At 38.8% G+C, this 23,769-nt stretch overlaps 1 protein-coding gene across 1 annotated transcript in view; it reads left to right on the top strand.

Annotated features, from left to right (window-relative positions):
• The window catches only part of ZNF536 (zinc finger protein 536), a 70,062-nt gene extending 46,592 nt beyond the window's left edge, over positions 1-23,470 (top strand). The window contains exons 2-4 of the mRNA XM_009894058.1: positions 6,792-6,944; positions 18,657-20,237; positions 23,424-23,470. Coding sequence (XP_009892360.1) covers positions 6,792-6,944; positions 18,657-20,237; positions 23,424-23,470 — 1,781 coding nt within the window. The remainder of the gene's footprint in view (positions 1-6,791; positions 6,945-18,656; positions 20,238-23,423) is intronic.
• Positions 23,471-23,769: the final 299 nt, after the last annotated feature.

The raw sequence follows: 23,769 nt of genomic DNA, 5'->3' as shown, positions 1-23,769 counted from the left end.
AAAAATACAGAAAATGAACTATTTTGTGTTTTATTAACAATTTGCATGTCACATAGTATTTCATTTTAAATAAGTATAAAATCACACTCTCAAATGGTAAGATGTAATTGCTGATCATGTATCTCTTTGTTCCAGACACTTTTATAAAAGTGTATGTATTATGTATGATGTGACCTTCAAATGTCATGAATGCGTTGTGCAATAAACTGTCAATATTTGTGGCTATAAGGTACTAGATGACTTTTACAATAATTGGAACAGCTTTATTAAAAGCTTGGATCACTCAGCTGGTTAAAGAGAAAGGCACAGGCCAATGTTCATCTGGGAGTTTCCTTCTGCCAACTGTTAAATGAAAGACACTGTAAGGTGCTTAAGATGTCGTCTTTCTTTAAAAAAAAAAAAAGATACAGATAAAAAGGTCTCGTGCAAAAAATGTTCTCTCAAAAAAACCCCCATTTTTTTCATATGCTTAATTTCCAGTCCAAACTGAGCTCGAAGTTAATGGCAAGTAACCAACCCTGTTTTTAAGTACTACATTTGGTTTTCTGTGTCTTTTAGTCACATGAGTCTTCAAACAAATCAGGCAGCTAAAATTATGTGCTCAGAAACTGTGTTTGAACTTTGATTATCTTAAAAGGTTTTAAAGATTTAGAACAATTTGAAAAGTAAGACTGCTAAGAACTCTAAAACAAAAACTCTGTAGGGAATTTGATTAAAATGAAAAAAGAGGATAAGAAACATTTTGTGATAAACAAAAGCTTAATTTTTGGTTAAGTGTCTATTGATGTCTCTTTGTGCTGTGTATACAGCCTCTTGCATGTTTCTCAGAATGTGTACCACAGTGAAACACATTAAGATATAACCATCGTTTGCATATAGGCAGTATTGTCGTGCTCAGCGTTTTGCACCCATGAGGTGTGAAAACCACCGATCTTCAAGTGTGTCATGTGCTCCACGTCAGGGCTTAAGGTGTATGTGCTGCCCCCAAGTCACCAGCCTACCAGTCACTAAAAAATTGCTTAGAATATTTTGGCTCCCTTTCTCCTGTGCTTGAAATACCGTGCGGAGAGCTCCCCTGCAGCCCGAGGTGTCGTCTGAGACTGCCATTTGCCCGTGTCGAAATGTCTTGCCTCGTATAAATGGTTGTGAGCATTTTACTTCCGTTTGCTTTAGATTGTATTTTAAATTTAAATCTGCCAATGCAGTAACCGGTAGCAGAGGCAGGGCAGTTTGTGCCTTTTGTTTGCCTGTGTGGTTCAGGGGGCTGAGTGGGAAGTCTGATGTCAGAAGCGATATCTTTTTATTTACCAGTGGAACCTTTGGTATAATCTTTATTTCTAATAATACAAACAATGTGAATGCCGCTTTCTCACTAGTAGGCCTCCTTTCCAATTCTCTTCTAAAATAGCTCTCTGTTTAAACAAATTCTCTGCCAATCCATATTAATGCCTAACAGTTTAAGATTCCCATATATGGTCATTATAAAACCTAAATCCTTGATGAAACAATAGAGACAGCAAGTTGTTCCTGACCGAAGACATTAGTAACTCTTTCCGGAGGCCTAAAATATAACTGTAATATTTAGTAATATTAGACTTTTTCATTTTAAGCCACGAACTTCACTAGCAAAAAAGTGTAGTCACATCTGCTAATAGGATTCTGATTTCAAATTATGAGCACTGGGCCAGATTCTGTTCTCATTCACATCGAAGCATACTAATTGAAGCTACTTCAGGTAGCTAGAAGAATATGGCTAATTAGATCCCTAATTATATTCCTGTTTTCCACTATTTTCCATATTATTAAAGCTTTCTCTAAGGAATAGGCAAGCATGTTTTCCCAGAAACTTTGCGTATCCTATAGTGCTTCCCAGAGGTGGTCGATTCCAGGCATACTTCCGTAAAGGTGGCAGCAGTGACAGCATTAACACACTGACTATCTTCTAACTCCCTTCTTGACATTAGATTCAGGATATAATTTTTCCTACCACAAGATGGGCAAATCTGGGTGGTTTATGGATCATCGAAGAAAAACGGTGGTCACTACCACTTCTCATTGCACCACGTTTCATTAACTTTTACAGGCAGTTCTAAAGAACTACAAATATTTTGAATTTCAGAAACATATGAAAATCTGGGATTATGTGCAGCTTTAAAGGCTTCTGGCCACATTTTCAAAGGGTTCTTTAATAATGTCTGAAAAATGTGCTAGAGCAAACATACTTGTAAGCGTGATTACCTATTTTGTGAGTTGATTACCTTTTCCATGTGATTGCTTGGTTTTGGCTAATTTGGCAATCCTTGTGTCGACAAATTCCAACTGACTTCATTGATAATTTAGCTCGCAGGAGGACTGTAATTTAGCTCCTTCGAACATGAAAGTACCTCTTTGTGAATCCCCGCACTTTCACACACATGCAGCAGATAAATACTCCCGTAAAATTTAGAGGACATGTACGTAGGTGCTCCTTTGAAAATCTGGCTGCTGACATGACGGAAGTCGGTGCTGGTACCTAACTGACTGAAAACAGGTTTCTTTTTACAAAAGCTATCAGTCCTTTTCTAATCGTGTTTACAGACTCATCCCAGACAGGTAGACCAGTCCTACAGAACATAGATGGAAATTTCCAATAACTCTTTTTCTTTTGCTCTTCATATGACTGCCCAGAAAGCTTCTGCTTTGAGCACACAGATTCTCTATCAACCTCAGGTTGTCTTCTTTCTTCTAGCGGAGGGCACCGCCAGCCGCGGCAGCACCTCGTTCCTGGGTAGGTCGTTTCTGAGACCTAGTAAGATACCTGCTCTAAAAAAGGATTCACTGGTGTGTTTCTCACTTTCTTTTCACCTGCTAATGTAAAAGCGCTCCCGGCTCAAAACTGGTTTTTGGAGTTATCTGGTTCTGTGGAAATTTCCTTTCCGGGTACGGCGGGGATGTGGTAGCAGCCTGCAGCACTACGTGGGTCATGCTAGGGGAGGAGGGGGGGCTTTTTGTCCCTCCTCTCCTGAGAAGTGAGCATCAGTCTGGAGATGGGCTAGTCCTTCAAATGCTGATCTTATGGATTGCTTAATTTTAATTTCAGTCTCTGTGGCAAATAGCTTTGTTCACCTTTGGGCCAAATTGGCTTCGTTATGCAGCTAATTGCCCCCTTCTGATAGGGATGTTAAAGTCAACTTTCTTTCCTTGCGTTTGTCCCATGAGAACGGGCGCACAGTCAGTTACAAGTGTAGCTGTGGTGTGGTATGCAAGAGATGTCGTGTCATACCACCCCAGAAGCTGCTTCATGGCTGAATTCCTCCCAGTCCTGCGCCACGGAGCGGGATGTTCCTGCCCAGCAGGTACGGCGTACGAGGCAGCTGGAGATCCCACAGCTGTTGCCTTCTACTGACACAAAGGCCGGTTTCATACACAGAACTGAACGTTGCTTTTTGCACTTCTCCCCGTGACTTTTGCTGTGAAGGTGCGCTTTCAAAGTGAAAGGAAAGCTCAGGGAAAGTAAGTTCGGAGACAGGGCTGGGAAGCTTGGCATCGAGGATGTACATCTACGAGATATTTTATACCCTGTTCTGTTGTTTCCTGCACTCGAATCAGGAAAGGTAGGGATGGGCAGGAAGACATTCAGCACGTAGACCTGCCTATAATGGAAGTAGATAGTAAAAACAGCAGTGTAACCTCACGGGCATCGAGTGCACATCATGTCGACCACATAACTCAGTGAACCACAATGGATGTAAGATAAGTAACTGCTCTCTTTCCTTCCTGATCTTTTATCCTCAGAATTGAGCAGCCTAAAACCCATAGCACAAATCCCAAGTAAATCATAAATTAAATTAATTTGCTGGGGCTAATCCTAGTTCTGCAGGTCTGTAAAACATTACTATAGTTTTGCACAATTTAACAGAACTGAGAGTTCCGACTTAGGAAGGGGATCTCAGTAGCAGGAGAAAGGGCACATCAGAGGTGTAGAATACGCGATTATCGGTAAAACTGAAGATTTTTCATTCTCCACATACCCTGTTGTTGGCATAGTCAGTACTCGCCAGTTTGCTGCTTAACTTTTTCCTTGCTGAACTCTTCTCCTCTTTCTGTGTCGCTTCTTTCCCCCTTCACTTTCCATGGATTGCTTTAAGAGACTCGGTATAAAAAAACCTTGGCAACAGAGTCAGCGAGACTTAAATGCATTTTAAAGTTAAGCACGTTTTAGACTTAAGTGCCTTGACAAATAGGTATGATTTGCCAAAATGGGGCCCTCGTAAGAAGTTGGGGTAGCATTTGATGGGCAGAGCCGGCAGCCTTGAACGTATCTTTTCATTGCTTGAAATAAAAGAACTTGGATGTAAAGCTGCTCATTCAGGTAGCGATGGCCTCCAGTGCTTCGGTGGGCTTTGTAGGCAGAGGAATTCAAAAGAAAACCCCTCAGCCCAGCTTTAAAGTCTTAGGAATGCTTTCACTGTGGGAAGAAAAATTCTTCAAGGTAAGGCCCCTGTTGGAGCAAAGCCTTCAGAGCTATCTACTGTATGTCTACTTAAATCTAAAAGAAAACTCTTCAGACCACCCACATCTTTCTTTGCTTCATTGTTGTTTTCAGTTTGCTTTTTCAGAGGGATTAGTGCTAGAGTAAACTCAGTCGTCTCGCTGCCTTGAAAAAATTCAATTTTGTGTAAAGTGAAAATTAGACTCTTAAATCGGCAAAGCGAGCTGTTTATCTTACAAATTTATTCTTTTTTATTGGGCCACACATATTCTAGATAGAAAGATAAAAGGCAAATGGATAACAGGCCATCATTTAGAGTGACATATAGCAAAACATAACTAGTAGGCTTATTCGGTAAATTTCTCCTGAGTGGCTTGTTAGCTTTATCTATATATTTATCTATAACGCTCATATAGTATTTATTGAAAACCAAAATAAAATCCTGCAGTTTATCATCATGCATTTTGTATTTTGCACTTCAGAAAAATCTTTTTGCACTCAGGAATTCATTTTTTCCTGAAGCAGCTTAAGACATGATTATATACAACTTTGGAGGAGAAAAAAAGAGGAAAATCTAAACTCTTTAGGGAGATTGGAATTATAGACTAGCACCTACATATGTTTTCCTGGACTCCTAAAGACAAAATAAACTCCTGCAGTATGTTACTTTACATACTTGTGAATAATTCAAAATGACAGTTACTAGCTTTCTAACTTAAATATTGTCCTTTAACTCTGCATTCTAAGAACAATCAGAAAATGTTAAATGAGAATGCGATGTGAAAACTATCATTTTGCCTTTTAAAAACTAGCAGTAGCTTGATTACATACATGACTAAGATAAGCATTTATATATACTTTTTTTTTTAATCACTCTGTCATCCCCTTCTTTCAGCTTTCAGCAAAATAGTTTAGAGGGAGTATTTTATGATAAATAATGAAATGCCTGTTAGTGTTACCTTTTCCAGAAATGTGGTGTTTGAGTCTCTGTTACTGTGTGAATAGTTTTTATTAGAGCCAAATGTTTAAGTCTTTCTTATGTCCCATCACTTCCATTTAAAAGGCAATGCTCTGTAAACTGCACTATGTTTCCTGACAGCTTTAGTTACGTATCAAATGGGTAAAGACAGAACGTTTTTAGTCAGTGGCTTATGGTTGAAATAATCAAGACTCTGCATGCAGAGTTTAACTGTATGCTCCCCACCTCGGTGTAACCCACATAGCTCAGCTTTTGCATCGGGGTGTGACGATGTGTCCGTGTGTATTGCCCCTCTGTGGTGTGCCAGTAGCGTAAATCTGGTTTGGAATTTCAACATTTGCCATTTGCCATGGTACTTGTTTGGTGAAATTGTGAATTGATATATATATATATGTGTTATTACATGACCCTGTAAGTACAAGATTGGTGAAATTGTGAATTGATATATATATGTGTTATTACATAACCCTGTAAGTACAAGACGATAGATGAGCCTTGTGTGGTTTGAATAATGACATTTTAAAAATGCCCTACATTTTTGCAATTTTCATGTCAGTCTTTTGTAAGTTACTATGTTCATAGCCTGCTCGGATAATAGTGGCTCATTCAAGATGGCTGAGAATGACTCTTTCTTTATATCAGGAGAGATGTCCTGGAGTCTCACTTACTGTATTACGATGCAAACAGTAAGTGTAGCTGTGAATACTGACGGAGAAAACCCCGGAGCTGTGGGTGAGAGGGAGAAAGAATTCCCCCTCATCTGACCAATTTTTTCATTGCCTTTCCCATGACATCAGGTCGCTCGCTAGGTCCTGTGTCGTAACGCCAATGCTGAAATGTTGCAGAAGGCAGTTGGTTGGCTTTGGGTTTAGACATCGCCAGTCCTGTTGGACTCTCCCGTCACTGCAACACAATTGTGTTGTTATGGGAGGTTTTAATATACTCATGCAAACTTTTTCCCTCTAAAAGCATACAGATTTTCACAATAGTTATAAATTAAATAGATTCAACAAAACAACAATCTAAAACTTTTTGGGGAAAAATTAATAGGAACTAAGCAAAAGAAGAAATCAAACCAGCTGCTGACACAGCTGTTTCTTTTCTTGTATAATTCAGTTCAATATAAAGGTACCATATGCTGCTTAAAATGATGATAGGAAAGATGAAATAATTTAAGACAATAACAAGAAAATACATGAATTGTCAGCGTTCTGTCAGATTTAAAGAATGAAACAGACAGGTGTAGTATTGACATGTTTAACTTTGTGTTGTGTTAGCAGTTTTAGTGAGAACAACTTCTGACATGTGCTGAAGTGATGTGAGAACGTTTCTGTGTTGCAGACATTGGAGAAGAAGCTGGGAGATCTGTAGGAGTCCAGCAGCCAGCTTTACTGAGAGACAGGAGCCTTGGTTCTGCCATGAAAGACTGCCCATATTGTGGAAAAACGTTCAGAACATCACATCACTTAAAGGTCCACTTGAGAATACATACAGGTGAGAGGAACAAGTGAGCGGAGCACTGTCGACACATGCCGTGCGGGGGGGGTAACATAATATGTGGCTAGGAGCCTTAATTCCCAGTGTAGACTTGGACTCATTAGATGGAAGAAGTCTTTTGAGAAAGATATATGACAGTCTTAAATAAAAGCACAAGGAATGTGTTGTTGGATAAAGACCACTTTAATAGAATCATCTTTTCCCAGTTGAGGTTATTTCTGTCTCCTTCCCTGCTTCATCACTGTTTCCTTCAATTACCCTTGTCCTTCAATAGCATAAGCCTATTGGTTTCAGACTTAGTTATACTAACTGCTTCAAAGGCCTTCCTTAGCGTCTACTTAGGGATTCTCTATGTTTTTCTCAGAGTTACTATTTTTGTTCCATTTAGCATGCTCATTTTTAACCTCTCACTGTTCATATGAATAGATCAGCTTCATGGATCTGCATTTTTTTTTTTTTTTTCACTAGAACTCACCCGACTTAGTACTTGTAAGTAGTAAAACTTACCATGTTTTGCACAATGGTAAAACTTACCATGTTTTATTTTAGTAACAATCACAGCATTTCTACCCTACAGAGACTTACTGCTGGTCTGGATTCTCACTTTATTTTGGTATGTCACTCATTGAGGGGACTGTTCTCCATACCAGTAAACTATAACCACTCTATTTAAATTAAAATACCTTGTTTGCTTAAAAGTACGTACGTGCATGGTAAAGTTCATGTAAAGGCAGTCTACATTTAAGATGACTTACTCTATCCATAATAAAAATCTGTACAATGCTGATATCCTCAGGTCCTGTTGCCATCACTAGAAATTCTCTATATGGCCCATATGATAATATTTTCTTCCAAGTCTCAGGTATCGTAGTAGGCTTTGGGAAAAGGTGCAAAACTGGAGATTCAGGGTACTTCTCTTTGTAAACAGACATAGTGGACGCTGTTATTGTGGAGTAATTTTCTTTTTAAAGCATTTTACATTAATTTCAGAATTTTACTGCTGCTTTTCTAATAGATACGTAAAATAAATTGCATGAAGAAATCATTTCCAGTTGTACCTCCTATTTGGAAAAACTTCACTGTTAATTTTTATTTCACTGAAGTACCAGATAAGCAGTACTTTCCTCTCTTCCCAAAATCAGCAGGCACGTTTCTGCTGTGTGTTTGAGCAGATGTAATATTTAATGTTGGGTTTGCAAATGTGAGTTCTGGTTTTGAAAAATTGGAAGTGAAGGCTGCAAATTATTTAAAGAAAAAAATGTCATTGCTGAGATGGGAAAGTTTGTTCTTTGTATTTTTTCTTCTTTCTTTGGATTGTAGAGTAGGAGTATACTACACTGGTTTGATCTGAATTTTAAAATTTAGAACCCTAATGTAGTTTTGTCCTATTGGATTGCAAACCATTTAGGGCAGGAATATTCTTTTCTGTGTGTTGGACTTTGTTAAAAATAGAAAAAAAAGAAGCAGCACAGTGAAAATCCTATTTGTGAGCTCTCTAATGTAGTAAAAGTAAACAAATGGTAGTTATTTTATTGGAAAATAATCTTGTAACTATGAGGTTCAAACAGTTTGACATTTTTGCTAATGGAGATGCAAAGAAAAATTCTTTAAAATAACCTGAGGATACCCATCTCTCCCTTTTGCTTTATTGTATAGTGGTCATTTTGTTCTTGTTTTAAAGATGGCAGTGATTACGCATTTGGTATTTGTGGCTTAGAACTAATGGAAAGTAGATTAATTGCAATGGAAATATTCCATAAAACTTGCATATTGAAACAGACTAAACAAAATTAAAACAAGAAAAAATAAACCATGTATAAAATCACCAAAAAAAGGGAAAACATCATGCATACTGTTGAAACAACATTTGCAATATATTTAAAAATCATTATAATTTTAAAATAGATAAAGATCAGTTTCCATTAGGTTGAGAACAAAGTATTTGTAAATAATGACAAGAATATGTTTAAATGGAGCAATGTTTTACATATTGGAAATAATCCTAATAAATATTATAAAAATGTAAATTGGCAAATTACTAGAGTTATTAAATAAAAATTAAGTTGCTTTGCAGTAAATGGAAATGATGTAATAGATACCAGTTATTAAACAAATATTGGTTAGCTCATACTTATCAGGGACAGTTTCCTGCCTTTTATGTCACACTCTGTCTTTATTATATGCCTGGATCATATAACTGACTGATAAAAAACACTTTACTGTGTTTCTCCACTACATTAACTCAATTACTGTTCTTGTTCTCACAGCACCTGTTTGTTAGAGATGAGCTCAAGCAGTTCAGCAGAAGTCAGGTTCCTTCGAACATCTGTGTGTTTGGAGGCACACGAGTAGGTTGGTTTGGTACGCATGCCAAGACAAGACCCAAAGTCTCACCCAGCCAGGAGGTGCTTCTGTGGCAGTTGGCCCAAAAAAGCTAGAGAAGCATTTAATGCTCCACAAGAGGAGGAAGCGGTGCTCTGTTTTGGAAGATTTAGCTAGTGGCTTGGGTTGCTTCTTTTTTCCCTTGGATATTTCATTGTTGCAACCTTCTCTGCACTGAGTCTCAGTTTCTGTGGAGTTTGCTATCATATAATAAGCTTCTGAAGGTAAAAAAATAATCAAATAAATCAAGGTTTTATTTAGCACGCTCAGTTGAGTCCCAACACACGATTGCAGAGGATTTTTCTTCTTATCTAATTCAATGATATTCAGCCAGGAAGAGCTTTAAGGGAAGATAGTAAGATATGATTTCTGATTGTTCCCATATGATAAGAAGAAAAGGGCATAATTATGTGAAATCAGAGTTTCTCCTCTTGCTCTAAAAACAGTTGAAGGACGAGACAGTTCCTTAGTTCGACCCTGAGAGAAGAGAGGAAGGACTCGCAGGGCAAAACGCTCCAGAGCCTTGGGGCTTAGAGAGGACAGACAGAACTCCCGCAGCCCTCCTAGATGACTTCTTTATATTGGCCAGTGAACAGCGGCGGGCTGTATGGTCCTGCTGCTGCAAAGCTACCTACTTCAGTTCATACAAATTCACTGTGTGGAGAGTTGCAGAATCAAGGGCGAAGTGTGTATATGCACCAGGAGTGCACGATAGGCATGTGGGTGGACCGGCCACTTTGTGATACAGCTTGCTGGTTATAAACTAATATATAGTACAGCTGAGACGGTTATAACACAGAAGGCTTAGAGATGCTCAGCCTTTATGAAAAAGAAAACCATCTAAGTATCTCAGACCCATAATGTGCGATATGCTAGATGCTTCCAGAGTTTCCATTTTTCCCCTCTGCGGGCAGCAGTGTAAGGTTCCTTCATTCAAGGAGCTGAGCATCTTCTTTATGTTCTTGAGCACTCTCAATTCCCACTGACATCAAATAAATGGGTGTGGGTTTTACTTTACATCTCTAGGCCTTTAGACTGCACAGAAACAGGTAAGCGTAAAAAATGAAAATTTCTTATGTTCTACCTTTGACAAGCGACACATTCTGAAAGGGCTGGTTTCGGGTTAGCTTGGGCACCACTTGGCACCTTGCGTTAGCATTCAGAAGCTACTGCAGATGTACACCAGTTTGGGTCTGTGTGGTCATTAGGTGCTGAGGTTTATTCCCAGCATGACTGGCACAGTTAAATCCCTTGAGTAATGAAAAAAGAATAATGTGCACGAGCAAAGTAGAGCTTTGAAGAAGGTTTGGGTTGTGCTAAACAGAAGAAACCGAAGAAAGAGAGGTATAGGAAGAAAAAAACTTGGCAGGGCTGCGTCCGTTGACTGAGAGCATGTTACGATATGTATGACACACATCCGACACATATTAGATGTATTCTATACATTTACAGTGTTACTGCACTTTCCCTCGGAAATGTGATTAGCCGATTTTAAAACTTGCTTAGATGAACTGATGAAATACAGTAAAAATGGTGCTGTTTTAAATGAATTCAATTCACATTTTCTTCCTAAAAAAAGACTGCCTGTTGCCATTCTCTGAAGGCGCTTGTAGTGGGATGAGCAATATGAATAATTAAGGAAAATGGGTATGTGTGCTCCAAGAGGAGACAATTTTGGTATTGAACATCCTTTATTCTTACATTTCTAAGATGAACTAAAAGGACTTTTCATTTCTCTAGATTTCTCCAGATTTCCCATCCTTAACGTTGTGCAGCATGCCTTTTCTCCTGTCTTAATGACATCCCAAACTTTTGTTGAAAATAATTGATTGAATTTAAATTTCCTTAAAAGTTTAAGAGGTAATGTTACAGTATAAATTTCCTACCAAACACTAAGTAGGGAAATATCCATTAGTGAAATTAACTACAGTTTCTAGGTAGCTAACAATGTGCAGTATACAGTAGGGCATGGCTAATGAACACTGCAGTGGGTGATATTTCATTATACAAATTAATGCTCACATTTTAATGGGAAAGTCACATAATGAATCTCAGCTTCAGTGACAGCAATTAGAGACACAGATTGTCCCCTTCTGGACAAGGCACTGTTTAGCAATAAGCAGCTGTGTAAAAAGTCTTCAGGTTTACAACATATATATATGCTTTGGGGGAATTAGTGTACAGTTTATATTAATGTACTGAATCTTCCCTGCAAAGTAACAACCATATTTATCTCTCTGCGTTTTAACTAAGTAAAGACATGTAAAAAGACTAAATAAATATTGCAGATGAGCTATAAATGAAGTAAAATATTCAATTATGAAACTTTATAAAAATTAAAATATTTTATTGTAATGCCTAGTGCGCAGTTGAAAAATCTTTAATAAACTGCATCAAAAGCATCGAAATTCTACCCTTTGACAGGGTAGGGGCAGTTTCATCTTATATAATAGAGAAAAATCACTCGTAAAGGAAAATAGTAAAGAGAAGAAGTTAACTAGTATTTCTGACAAACAGATTAATTGTGTGGTGAAACATGTGCAGGATCCAAAAATAATCCTACAGAACCTTTGATATTCCATTTGGTTTAAAAAGTGTGAAGTGAATGATTAGAATGATAAAAGAAATTACCGTGTAAGAATAGGCATAATAATGAACTAATTAAACCATACAGCAATTCATTTCTAAAATATCTACTGCACAATGGATAAAATAGGTTATCAATAACTGTTTCAATGGTAAAATAAAAAATGCTGGAAAATGTTTTCAATGTTTTCATCAAGCACTATTCTCTGGAATTATGACATGTTTGATTTCATTTGCTTTGCGTGGAAGAAACCTATAGCTTGTTTAGAAATGTATAGGATCAAATCGCAACTCACGTTGTCCCCGAGTGACTGTCAAAGCCCCGCGGCTGGCTGCCGGAGCCGTAGGCGTTGGGGTTCTCCTGCTGCTGCGCAGCCCTCGCTGTCCCGGGGAGCGGCGCCTTGAGGAACCTTACTCAAGGAGAGGGGACGTTCAGTGGGCAAGGGGAGCCCAGGGGGCAGGGCGGATTTTTAAGAATCGGCATGTTAAGTATGAAAAAACGAATAAAGAAGCCCACAGCACTAAGTATAAATAGATCTTGAAGAAGATTTGATAAGGGAAACAAAGTAATAGTAAAAATATCTATGTGGCTATTAGGGTTATGGAGAACAGGGTAGAATGCTGCAGATCTGGCAGGTTTAACAATTGGTATCATGCTAATACTGGACGGGAATTGATAAAATTCATGGTACAGAAAACGAAATACTCTTCTGTTCTCAGAAAGAAGCACGATGGTTTTTATAAGTATTTTCCAATGATACAGTTCTGCCATTAAGTAATGAGGCTGTTATGCTGTAGCCCACTACATTTTAATATTTTTTAGAGTGAACGAGACTGGATAACTTATAGATAAAGTCTTAAAAACCCTGGCTGAAGAGCTCTCCAAATCATTAAAGTTCATTTAAAAAAACCAAGTCTTGGAACGCGGAGCAAGTTCCAGAGCACTCGTAGTAGTAAAAAAGCTCTGGCTATTCTGGTATTTCTGGGAGGAAAAAAAAAACCCAAAACATTAAGACCTTGAAATTATAAATGGACTACCCTGACATAAGTTTTGGGTGAAATTACAAAATGAATTGGTTAACTAATTAAGAATTGGTAGCATAGTTAATTCAATTTTATGTTACGAAAGTAAGTTTTATCAAGTTTCTCGCTTTCTCTCAAGGCTTGTGAAAGTAGCTTGTTCTGTGTGACAATCCCACCTGCCAAAAAAACCCAGTATACAGAGATGAAATGGCACATAAACTGATGCTGCCACTGCTTTCAGCTCCATCTATTTGGTATTTCATCATTATTTGGAAGAGCATATAAAATCACTGTTGATAAAATTTACCAATGGCATGAAAATGGTAAGATGCTAAAAATCATGGGGAGGCACTGATTAGTCACTTAGTCAAGTGGGCTCTTTTCAACAATATGAATTTTAAATCAGCAAAATGTAAAGGAACAAATACTAGAGGCGCTGATGACTGGGCCTAGGACTATGGTAGAGAAGCAACAGAATATGAGCTGTTAGTTGATTGCTATAGCTATGGATGTAAACACAGTCTGGAACTGTATAAGATTAATATCAAGTTGAAATTTCATCAAAGCTTTAGTGAGTGCCCATAATTTAAAAGGACATTGAAAAATTGGGAAGGGTGTTCCACTCAAGAGTGAGGGAAGGTGAAGAGGTGACTGGTTTTGCCGTCTGCAAGTACGTTCCTTACGCAATAGGTTTTTTTATGAAAAAAAAAACTGGTTAATCTAGCAGGAAAAATGTAGCAATATTCAGTAGTAGGAAACAGATTCTGGATAAATTCAAGCTAGAAATAAGGCACACGTTTTGAGCAGTGGAAATACTTAACCAGTCAAATGGTTTACCTAAGGACATGTTGGACTCTTTGTCATTGCTGTGGTTGAAACAGAGTATGTTTAAACTAAAACAAGTAAGTTTTATTCCAAATCGTAGTTAAAATTCGATGCAGGAATTATCATGTGAGCGTCTGTGGCCTGCATCGTACAGCAGATCAGACTAGACGATCATAATTGTCCCTTCTGGCCTTAAAATCTGTAAATCTATTTATAATCTGGCTGTGGTCTCCTTGCACAGCCCATAGCAGATAATTCCTGTGACTAGTATGATGCGATTGTGTTCTGAGCAGGACTGGTGATAGCTTGCACAGGTTATACATCTGCGTTGTTTATACAACCTACTATACAAACAGACCTGTTTCTACTGGGCAATATGTCTGTTTCCAGTTATCTACCAAGCTTTTGTGCAGATTTTATAAGCAGCATTGAATTTTTATTGTGTTACTGTATCCCAATATAAAATAGTTCTTGTGAGATGTCTTGGGTCTTGTAAACCAGACCAGTAGATAGATCAGAACTGTGATTATATTGCCCGGATAAGTTATACTCTATAAGATTTTTTTTGTTTTGTTTTGTATGCACTGAAATATTCTCTCTTTCTACTCCATTGTGAAAAGGTTTGCAGGGATGCAAACAGGGCCAGAGAATTAGCAAGATCAGGATGGTCATTGCTTTTGTGAACCATGAAAAATGACTGTTGGATATGAAATGCAGAAAATTATTTTGAAAAAGTCATGTTCCCTCACTGCTATATGGCAACGTTAATTTATGTGAACTGATATTAAGTGTTAAATAACTCATCCAGACACTGCTCTTGGCAGTATTACCGGGGTAGTCATTGCAGTAGGATGAATTCTCTGAAACTTTTCCTCAAAGTATGAGATGCAAACAGGTTGTCTTCTAACAAGAATCATAGCCTACCTCTCTTGTCCCTGTAGTATTCTCTGGACATATACTATTGCAGTTGCTGATTGAGTCCTGGAAATAAGGGGTCCTTTGGGTTTTCCATTGAAACTGGTTTGGGTTTTAGTTAGTTTGGTGGAGGTTAGGTTGGGCTTTTTCCTACAGCAGCTCATAACTCTGTTTTGTCATTTGTACAGGGACCTGCACAGGGCATAGCTGGTTGTTAATTTGAATGGGTGAAATAGCATCTAAATACCTGCACAATTACTGGATTTAGGACATACTGACACACTAAATTTAAAAGATTCAAAGATGATAAAAGATGAGCACCTCTCCTGTGAGGAGAGGCTGAGAGAGCTGGGGCTGTTCAGCCTGGAGAAGAGAAGGCTCCAGGGAGATCTTTTTGCGGCCTTCCAGTACCTAAAGGGGCTACAGGAGAGCTGGGGAGGGACTTTTTACTAGGGCATGTAGTGACAGGACGAGGGGGAATGGATATAAACTGGAAGAGGGCGGGTTTAGATTAAACATTAGGAAGGAGTTTTTCACTTTAAGGGTGGTGAGGCACTGGAACAGGTTGCCCAGAGAGGTTGTTGAGGCCCCATCCGTAGAGGTGTTCAAGGCCAGGCTGGAGGTGGCCTTGGGCAACCTGGTCTAGTGGGAGGTGTCCCTGCCCATGGCAGGGGGGTTGGAACTCGATGATCTTCAAGGTCCTTTCCAACCTAAACCATTCTATGATTCTATGATTCTATGATTTACTCCATCCTACTCCCTTCTCCCAATTCCTGCCCTCAAAATAGCAGCAGTTAAGATGGCTTTGAAGTAAAGAAATCACTGCCAATATTTGGATCTAAAAAAGAGAGAGGTTTTGAATAGTTGCCTTTGAACAATGTTATTTGGCCAGGCCTGATTGTGAGGGTGGCACAGTATGTTGCTACACGTTGAGTCCAATTTCAGACCTTCAGCTTTAGATCTCATTTCTAGCCATGCAAGAGGTGGGAGCACCACAGAGGCAGCGTACCAAGGCTAGGAGAGATTGGAACTTTTTACCACACTGTCTCAGTCAGTGTCTCCTTTCCATCCAGCGTTTACGGCACTGGGAGGGAGCTGTGCCCAGATCTCCTCTGCTGCAAGGAAGCTCGCTCAGGGGAGAGGCCTTGAAACCGAAAATGTAATGACTTCAAGGCTTAGCAATTCAGAGTAAGAATATGTTGTTGTGCCCAGTGCTTTAAATTGAAGGCACTTTAGAAGTGCAAAATATTACTAGTATTTCCTCTAGTTTGCGGATTTTAACTCACACCCATTTCTACATATACGTATTGCTTGGAACATCTCCTGCATGTTTTCAGGAGCATCGGTGCAGCCTATAGGGCAAACTTCTCCCTGCAGAAGCAGTTATCCAGCGGCTGACATAGCGCCTGCAGTGCTGGGACACACTCTTTAATGGTGTCACTTGATGTGCAATGCAAACACACACTGAACTATCATTAGAATAAAAGGAAGTGCTCAATATAATTGTGTTAAAGATTTCCGTAAAGGCATAGGGGATGCTGAGGAAGAGCTTTTCAATTAAGAGGAGTGAAAATTCAAAAGTGAGAGCATTTAACCTCATAAAGCCTGGTACTTGTTTTTCACCAGTCTTATTGCTTCTTAGGCAATGCTTGAAGTACCTCAGTTGTGCCAGAGGTCAGTAGTGACGGGTGATGGGAACTGGTGGGACAAACATCAGAATAACAGAAAACAGCTCAAAAATATTGCAGTATATACACGGTGTAAACCCAGCATTAATATTTGTCCACGTTCTGGCTGGCAGCACAGCTGTCAAAGTTTGCACGCTCCCAAAGAGCCCTGCGGAAACGCAAACAAAGAGCCAGCCAGTGTCTTCTGTCCCCTTGTCCCTACCCTGAAACGCCGGCCATGGGTGTGGGTGAGGGCTCGGACTCCCACCTGAGCCCGGGGAAGCCCGGACAGAGGAGATCTGTCTCAGGTCAGCGACTCTTGCACGTAGTACGACCTGTTTGCTTTTGCACAGCTCCCACTGAAACGAAGCCCCTACTCCTTGTTGGTGGAGCGCCAGAACTTAATTAGGTGATTGTGGAAGACTCAGAAGTTGCAGGGAAATGTTTAAATCTGAGTTCTTCTGTTAAGCTGTGTGGACCCAGGCCTAAAGCGTGAACCGTGCTAATTACTACCTCTTCCTCTGCTGAACACCTCTTGTTTGAGGTGCTGCACTTTTCTCCTCTAAAAAGGTCGATTAATGTGGTTGATGTAAAGCTCTCGTGTCTCACCATTTAGCTTTAGGATTACATTATGGATTTAGAATTTCCACTGCTTGTAATTTACTTTAGCCCCCTCTGAATTGCAGCACGTTCCCAGCTACCGTTGCTGGTCAGTAAGCTGCTCCCGCCGGGCTGTATGGCCACTGGAGTGTTCTGGTGTTGCACCTCATTAGTAAATTCCTGCCGTCAGTGAGAGAGGCAGCGTCCCACGTATTTACCAGCCTTTCAGTTGAGCCTGTAGCTTAAAGAACAAAAGTTTGAGAGCTTTTCAGATTTGTTTCAAGCAGATTTTGAGGTTATTTGAAAACAGGTAACTTTCCAGCTGGTTTGGTGAACGAGGTAGCATTATCTAGCATTTTTACTGTGGAGGAAGTTTTTAAAACAAGTATTTCCATTATACCGTTTGGAGAAGGCTCGCCTTTGTCTTTTGGATAGCTTAGGAAAAAAAAGCTACTCAGAGAAAACAGTTTCTTCTTCTTGTTGAGCTCCCTCATAGAAAGAATTGCTGATATTGACAACTCACAAGTCTTTAGATTCCTGTCGCTTTTAGTGAGGATTTCCATACTTCTTCCTTTAAAAGGAACTCTGCATGGCTAACAAGTGCTCTGCAAAAATTTAGATGTACATTTGCTTAGATGTACATTCTTTTTGGATATGTCTTTATGATTGTATGTGAATATTTATTATATGTGTAATATCTTCTACCTCTTTTAAAGTATAGAAAGAACAATAAAAGTTTAGATTAAAATATATATTTAATTCATGAAAATCATCTTATATGTTCAAAACTCTGTTCAAGCTAATCCTAGAAAAGCGCTTAAGGTAGGTAAATTACATGTTTTAGTACTCGAGCATTAGAAATGCCATTAGTACAAATTTAAAGGACTGCAAAAACCGGTAGATAATGCTAATTTCAAACACAGAAACTAAATATATTTTGTACTTTTTTATTACTCGCTTTCTTTTTTATTTTATTGACTACTTTTTATTTTAACTATATGTTCTTACATGCTGCAATCCTAATGTAGTGTAATGATATTAATATTTTATAGAATCTGTATTTATAGTTCTTTATTTAGAAACAATGCAGTAGGTCTGCAGATCTTTGAATCCTTCTGGAATGGTGCCCTCCAAATAATGATAAATTACTTGTGCAGTATGCCATTTGCTAATTATATCCATGATTTACTGCAGAGCGAGACTTAAATCATTCATTTCAGTCTTGCGTAACAGTGCCATAAAATTTTTAGGTTTAAAAATGGTTTCCATGTGTATAATTTAAACAAATTTTAGAGCAATTGTATACACAAAATATTGCAACCATCCATTTGTTACATTCTTTGTCTCTCTTTTTTTAAACTTGTACTTTTAATGATTACTGTGGTTGAAATTGTTATGCTTCATTTTCATAATCATAGCTTTTAATTCTACAACAGTTTTCTACATGTTAGATTAAGAAAAAGATGGCTAATTGTGTGTAGATACCATGTCATTCCTGAATAGCCCCACATTCTGGAAACCCATTTTAGAAATATTTGGTTTATGAATTAGTCTTCAATTAAAGGCATTTCTTTTTTAAAAATGAATTATTAGCTCTAAGATCTTCTTGTTTTCAAGCAGCTAATGTTGATTTTTTTTTCTTCGCTCATCCGTACACCAAAGTACAGTTAACTCTCTTTCTTTATATCTTTCTCTTTGTCCATACCTGTAGGTGAGAAGCCCTACAAGTGTCCTCATTGTGATTACGCTGGTACTCAGTCTGCATCCCTCAAATACCACTTGGAACGGCACCATCGGGAGCGACAGAATGGAGCAGGACCACTCTCTGGCCAGTCTGCAAGTCAAGAACACAAAGATGAGACATCAAGTAAAAATTCGGTGTTTATCAGACCAGATATATTGAGAGGAGCCTTCAAGGGGCTTCCTGGTATCGATTTCCGAAGTGGCATGGTCTCGCAGCAGTGGACGTCAGGAATGCTGTCTTCTGGAGATCAGCAAGGACAAGCAGCTGGCATGTCATCTGAAGTATCTTCAGAAAATATGAAGGGTTCAGACATATCTTCCAAAGGAACACACTTTTCTGAACTTGGCCGTGCTTACCAGAACATGGTTGGGAACGGCGTGAACTTTCAAGGGTCTTTGCAAGCTTTCATGGACAGCTTTGTCCTAAGTTCTTTGAAGAAAGAAAAAGAAATGAAGGATAAAGCGCTCTCAGATCCTCTTTCAGCAAAAGCTCTGGGCTCAGATGGTGGTGAGGAAAAGATAAATAGCAAGTCCTCACAGCGAAAAACAGAAAAGTCACAATACGAACCTCTTGACTTGTCCGTAAGGCCAGATGCAGCCTCCCTCCCAGGTTCATCTGTTACTGTGCAAGACAACATTGCTTGGCACGGCTGCTTATTTTGCTCCTTTACAACTTCATCTATGGAACTAATGGCTCTGCACCTCCAGGCCAATCACTTGGGCAAGGCTAAACGTAAAGACAACATCATAGGGAACAACAAAGACCAATCTAGAGAAGCTTCAGCCTCGGTTAATAAAGTGAGCTTGCTCCCCTCCTCTGTGCAGTCCAACAAGGAGGCAGTGGTTTCAAACATGTTGAGCCAGCTGGACTCAGCTTCTGAGAAAATGACCCAAGGACAAAATAAAGAGACCCTGGGAGAGCAAAAGAGCACTGCCTGGCCCAGCCACATGGAATCCACTTTTTGTAATTTTACAACAGACTTCTATAAGCAGTTTGGTGTTTATCCTGGTGTTATTGGCACAGGAACACAAAATTCTTGCACCAGTAATGAATCCGAAATAAAAACACAATCCGAAGATGACCCAAATATTCTGCTCTCTGACTCTGTAAATAAAAGTGCTACTGATGACCTTTCTGACATAGCTTCATCTGAGGATATGGAATCTTCCAAGGAAGAAAACATTGAAGATGAGGACATTGACACAGAACCAGATATTATGAATAAGCAGTTGTCTGCCCTAACTAAAGAAAGCAGTGAAGGAGGCGACAATATACCAAGTGCAGTCACCTCACAACCAACACAAGGGCTCGTATCACCACTGCCGCAAGCATCAGAAAAGCAGTGGCACAGTCAGAATCTTCTCTCCTCCCATGAAACTGCACAAGGAGTGATGAAACCCGAACAAGTTCAGGGTCCACAGGTCCTGGAGAAGCAGATGAACATGTTGTCAGTCCTAAGAGCTTACAGCTCTGATGGCTTAGCAGCCTTTAATGGACTTGCAAGTAGCACAGCAACTAGTGGATGTATCAAGAGACCTGACTTGTGTGGTAAGTTTTAGACCTTCTTTTAGACCATTTCAGAAAACACTTGTGCAGAATCATGAAGCTGCTCTTTGAATATACTTAGTCATGTTTGTTAGTAATACATTTTTTAAAATGTTAAACCCTGTGGGCCAAATTCTAGTTGTATATGTGGTCTACTCCATTGAAATCAGCAGTGCTGCATGCATATACTTACACAGGACTTTAGCAAGAACTTGCTTTTTAAACTAGAGTAGCAGCAATATAGACTATCTGTGCTAGTGGCATCTGAAGGGGATACTGCTTTAGCATACTCAAAGGAGGAAAAAGTTTTAAAAAATTTACATGGTAACTTGCAAACTTTTCAGTATTTTGATATAAGTAAGAACCCAAGAAAAACACTGGATGCTTTGCCAAGCAAGCCTTGCTTTCTCTAGCTCTTATTTTTTTTTCCTTTCTTTAAATTGGGGTGTGTTCAATTACCACGATATTAATGACATCAAAGGCCAAGCGCGTGGAATGCATCTGCCTGTGGTGAAGAGCCTTTTTTCTTTTCTTTCGCTCCCCTTTTTTTTAATTTTTTGTTTGTTTGTTTGTTTGTTTCAGTGGCACCCATACAGTACTTTCCCTTGACCATTTTCACTATTCTAACTAGTGGTTGTGCAAATTGTATTTTGCCTAATTAAGAATATGCCTCCAGGTAATAAAAAAACACCACCACACCAAACAAACAAAACAACCTTTTACCCTTACTAGTCTGATTTACAAAACTGCAGTTTTACTTTCTTGTATCACACACCTCATATTTGACAAATTTGAAAGTTAAATCTATTTTGAACAAATGAGAATGAGGATTTTTTCATTTTATCTCCTACTTTTGTCATCACAGTTCTTGTCTGAAAGAGATTTTAGAGTGTAAATCCTTTGAAAAACAGTATCACTTTAAAAAGCAGATTCAGTAAAGGGCGCAAAAACTTCAGTAATGCTCGTTTCACTTAACCTTCAAACTAATCAGAAACTCATTGTCAGAGCTGAACATGCATAATAAAATGTATTCAAGTTAAAAAAAAGAAAAGAAAATGTGATCAACAGTTATAAAGCCTGACAATTTAAAATGGAAGCCTAAATCTGCAAACACTTAAGCGTGGTTACTCCGGTTGACTTAAGGTTAGTGGGAGCTTTGTTTGACTTTACTAGGATATGATGTGTGCTTAAAGCCATAACCCCTTCTTCAGGCCCCTCTCTGGTTTTCCAAGTTTATTAGTTGGTCTGATAAAAAAAAGTGTGATTTCTCATCACAAAGTTTATCTCGCTTGTATTCTTAGAGCACTTTGGCTTCACAATATTGTCATTACTTAAACTGACTCATGAGCCCAAGTATCCGCGTGGCCTTACTTGTAAACTTCTGTGTCTCAAAGCACTAAGAATCAATTCAGAGAGTTGGAAATATTTCCAGATTCTTCAAAATCAGCAGTTACATTACTGATATTTTGAAAATAGTTGATAGTTGATTTAATTTGAAGTTGGTAAAATCCTACTTGGATTTTTTTTTTCTATGTGTGGAGTACAATCAATCAGTTAAAAAAAACAGCAGAGAAATGACTCTCTAAACAAACAAGTAAAAACATTGGAAAACTAAGATCAGTTGCTTTGTACGAAGTATCTTTATACTTCTTCCCAGACGTAAGATTTTTAAAACAAAAAAAAACCCCACCCTCTAACATTATTATTGAAATGAGGTCATATTATTTCCATTAGTTTTTTGTTTCATCTTCCAATCAATTCAACAGACATTTTATAATGGCTTGAGTTTATATGATTTTAAAGACCATATCCCTTTCACAAGCTCTGCCCAGTGATAATGGATTTGACTTGAAGTATGAAGGAAAAAAAAAACGAACAGAAGCTTGTCTGTTCTACTTTTTTAAGCTATTTTTTAATGGAAAATGCAGTGTGAGTCCTCCTTTCTCCCCCCTCCAAAAATAGCTTTTTAAAATTCTTTACTGACATTCTATTGAGTGTTTGCAGAATACAAGTATTAATGTTGACTATTTTAATATGTGATTTCATTTTTCTCGATATCTCACAGCAAAAGTAGATAAGTAGGAACAAGCCCCGTGTCACTAGTTCTTTTTTTTATTTGGTTGGCTTGGACACCACCCACTTGAAAGTAGTGTTTTGGGGGAGTTTTCATTTTCTCAGTGACATTTTATACTGTGAAATCACGCTCCATCTGTGCACGCTAGTGTGGGGAATCTCACCTGATGTTTCTGTGCTTGCAGATTAGCCATCAGGAGCACCCTGTTCATTTCTTAGCCTGCCTTCCCTCTTGCACAAAGCCCATGACCTTACTCGTGGTTCCCTTTCTCTCTCCTACTGCCCGACAGATTAGAAAACCTGGGACCCACCTCCAGCACCCGATTCCAGGGCATGATTCTTGCGTTCCTTTGTATTTTGGGAACCTCTGTGCATTTGCCTTTCTTTTTACAGCCAACAATGTGTGGGTTGTTGACATCTCAAGAGAGAACACTGATACACTTGATACAGTCCTTGCACAATCAAGACAGCAAGGCGTGGTGCTCTTTCCGCAGTCAGAATACAGTGGAAATAAAATTGAAATAAAATATCTCAGCTTCAGTTAGCTGAGATTGCATCTTTGATTGGCCACGCTAATTGAGTTAAATTTCTGGCTGCATAAAAACAAGCTGGGATTTTCAGTGATCCATGTGGATCATTTCTAGTTGGCAGATTTTACCTTAAGATAATGGGTCAGTTTTTAAGCACAAATCTTGGCTCAAAAAGAATTTAATTTCTAGAGAAGAATGCCACCAACTCACATTGTTGTTTTGGAAAGTCACCACACATGGGGAAGCAGTCCTCAGTTTCCCTATATGCAGAATGAGAGAGATTGATGATGTACACATAATTCATTTATGCTTCAATCATGCTTCAGGCTGTAGGGATGAAAGGCTCAATTAGGAAAGAACCACAGTTACTACATAATACAGGGATTTCCATGTCAAAGTGCTGCTGAGAAAAAATCACAAATTTTTGTAATATTTCTTCTTTACATACATAGCAGAATAGGAAATAACAGAAAGAAAGAAAAAAATGCTATTGATGAATTTAGAGTTACTCCTGACCTGTGCTGAGTTTTGGAGTCTCGAGCAACCATACCTTGGAGCGATCTTGTTAATCTTTGCTACCACGCAGTTCCTAAGAAGAAGACGTGCCTTTCCTTACTGCGTGGCAGCCAGTAGCCCAGCGTGGAGGGGGAAGCCCAGGGTAATGGCTCTGTGGCTTGGTAGCTGCCTTGAGCATCCATGTACCCTGCTTTCACAGCCCTTGCTTATTCGAGAAGTTGTGCTGGGAGATTTTAGACAGACTTTGTATTTCAGTTTTCAAGGTCCGTTTTCCTCTCCATTTACACTCTTCTCTTTCTCTGCTTGTCTTCCCATATACATGTGGTTGGATCACAATAATGTTCTACCTCCTGTTCCAAGTCATTAATTTACACGTGATTTGCACAGCATCTATTTATGACAAGACCCTTTCCTTT

This window comes from Charadrius vociferus, unplaced genomic scaffold (genome assembly GCF_000708025.1).
Source record: "Charadrius vociferus isolate BGI_N301 unplaced genomic scaffold, ASM70802v2 scaffold341, whole genome shotgun sequence".
Lineage (NCBI taxonomy): Eukaryota > Metazoa > Chordata > Aves > Charadriiformes > Charadriidae > Charadrius > Charadrius vociferus.
Note: the sequence above shows the minus strand (reverse complement) of the source record. Positions and strands in the feature narration are given on the sequence as shown.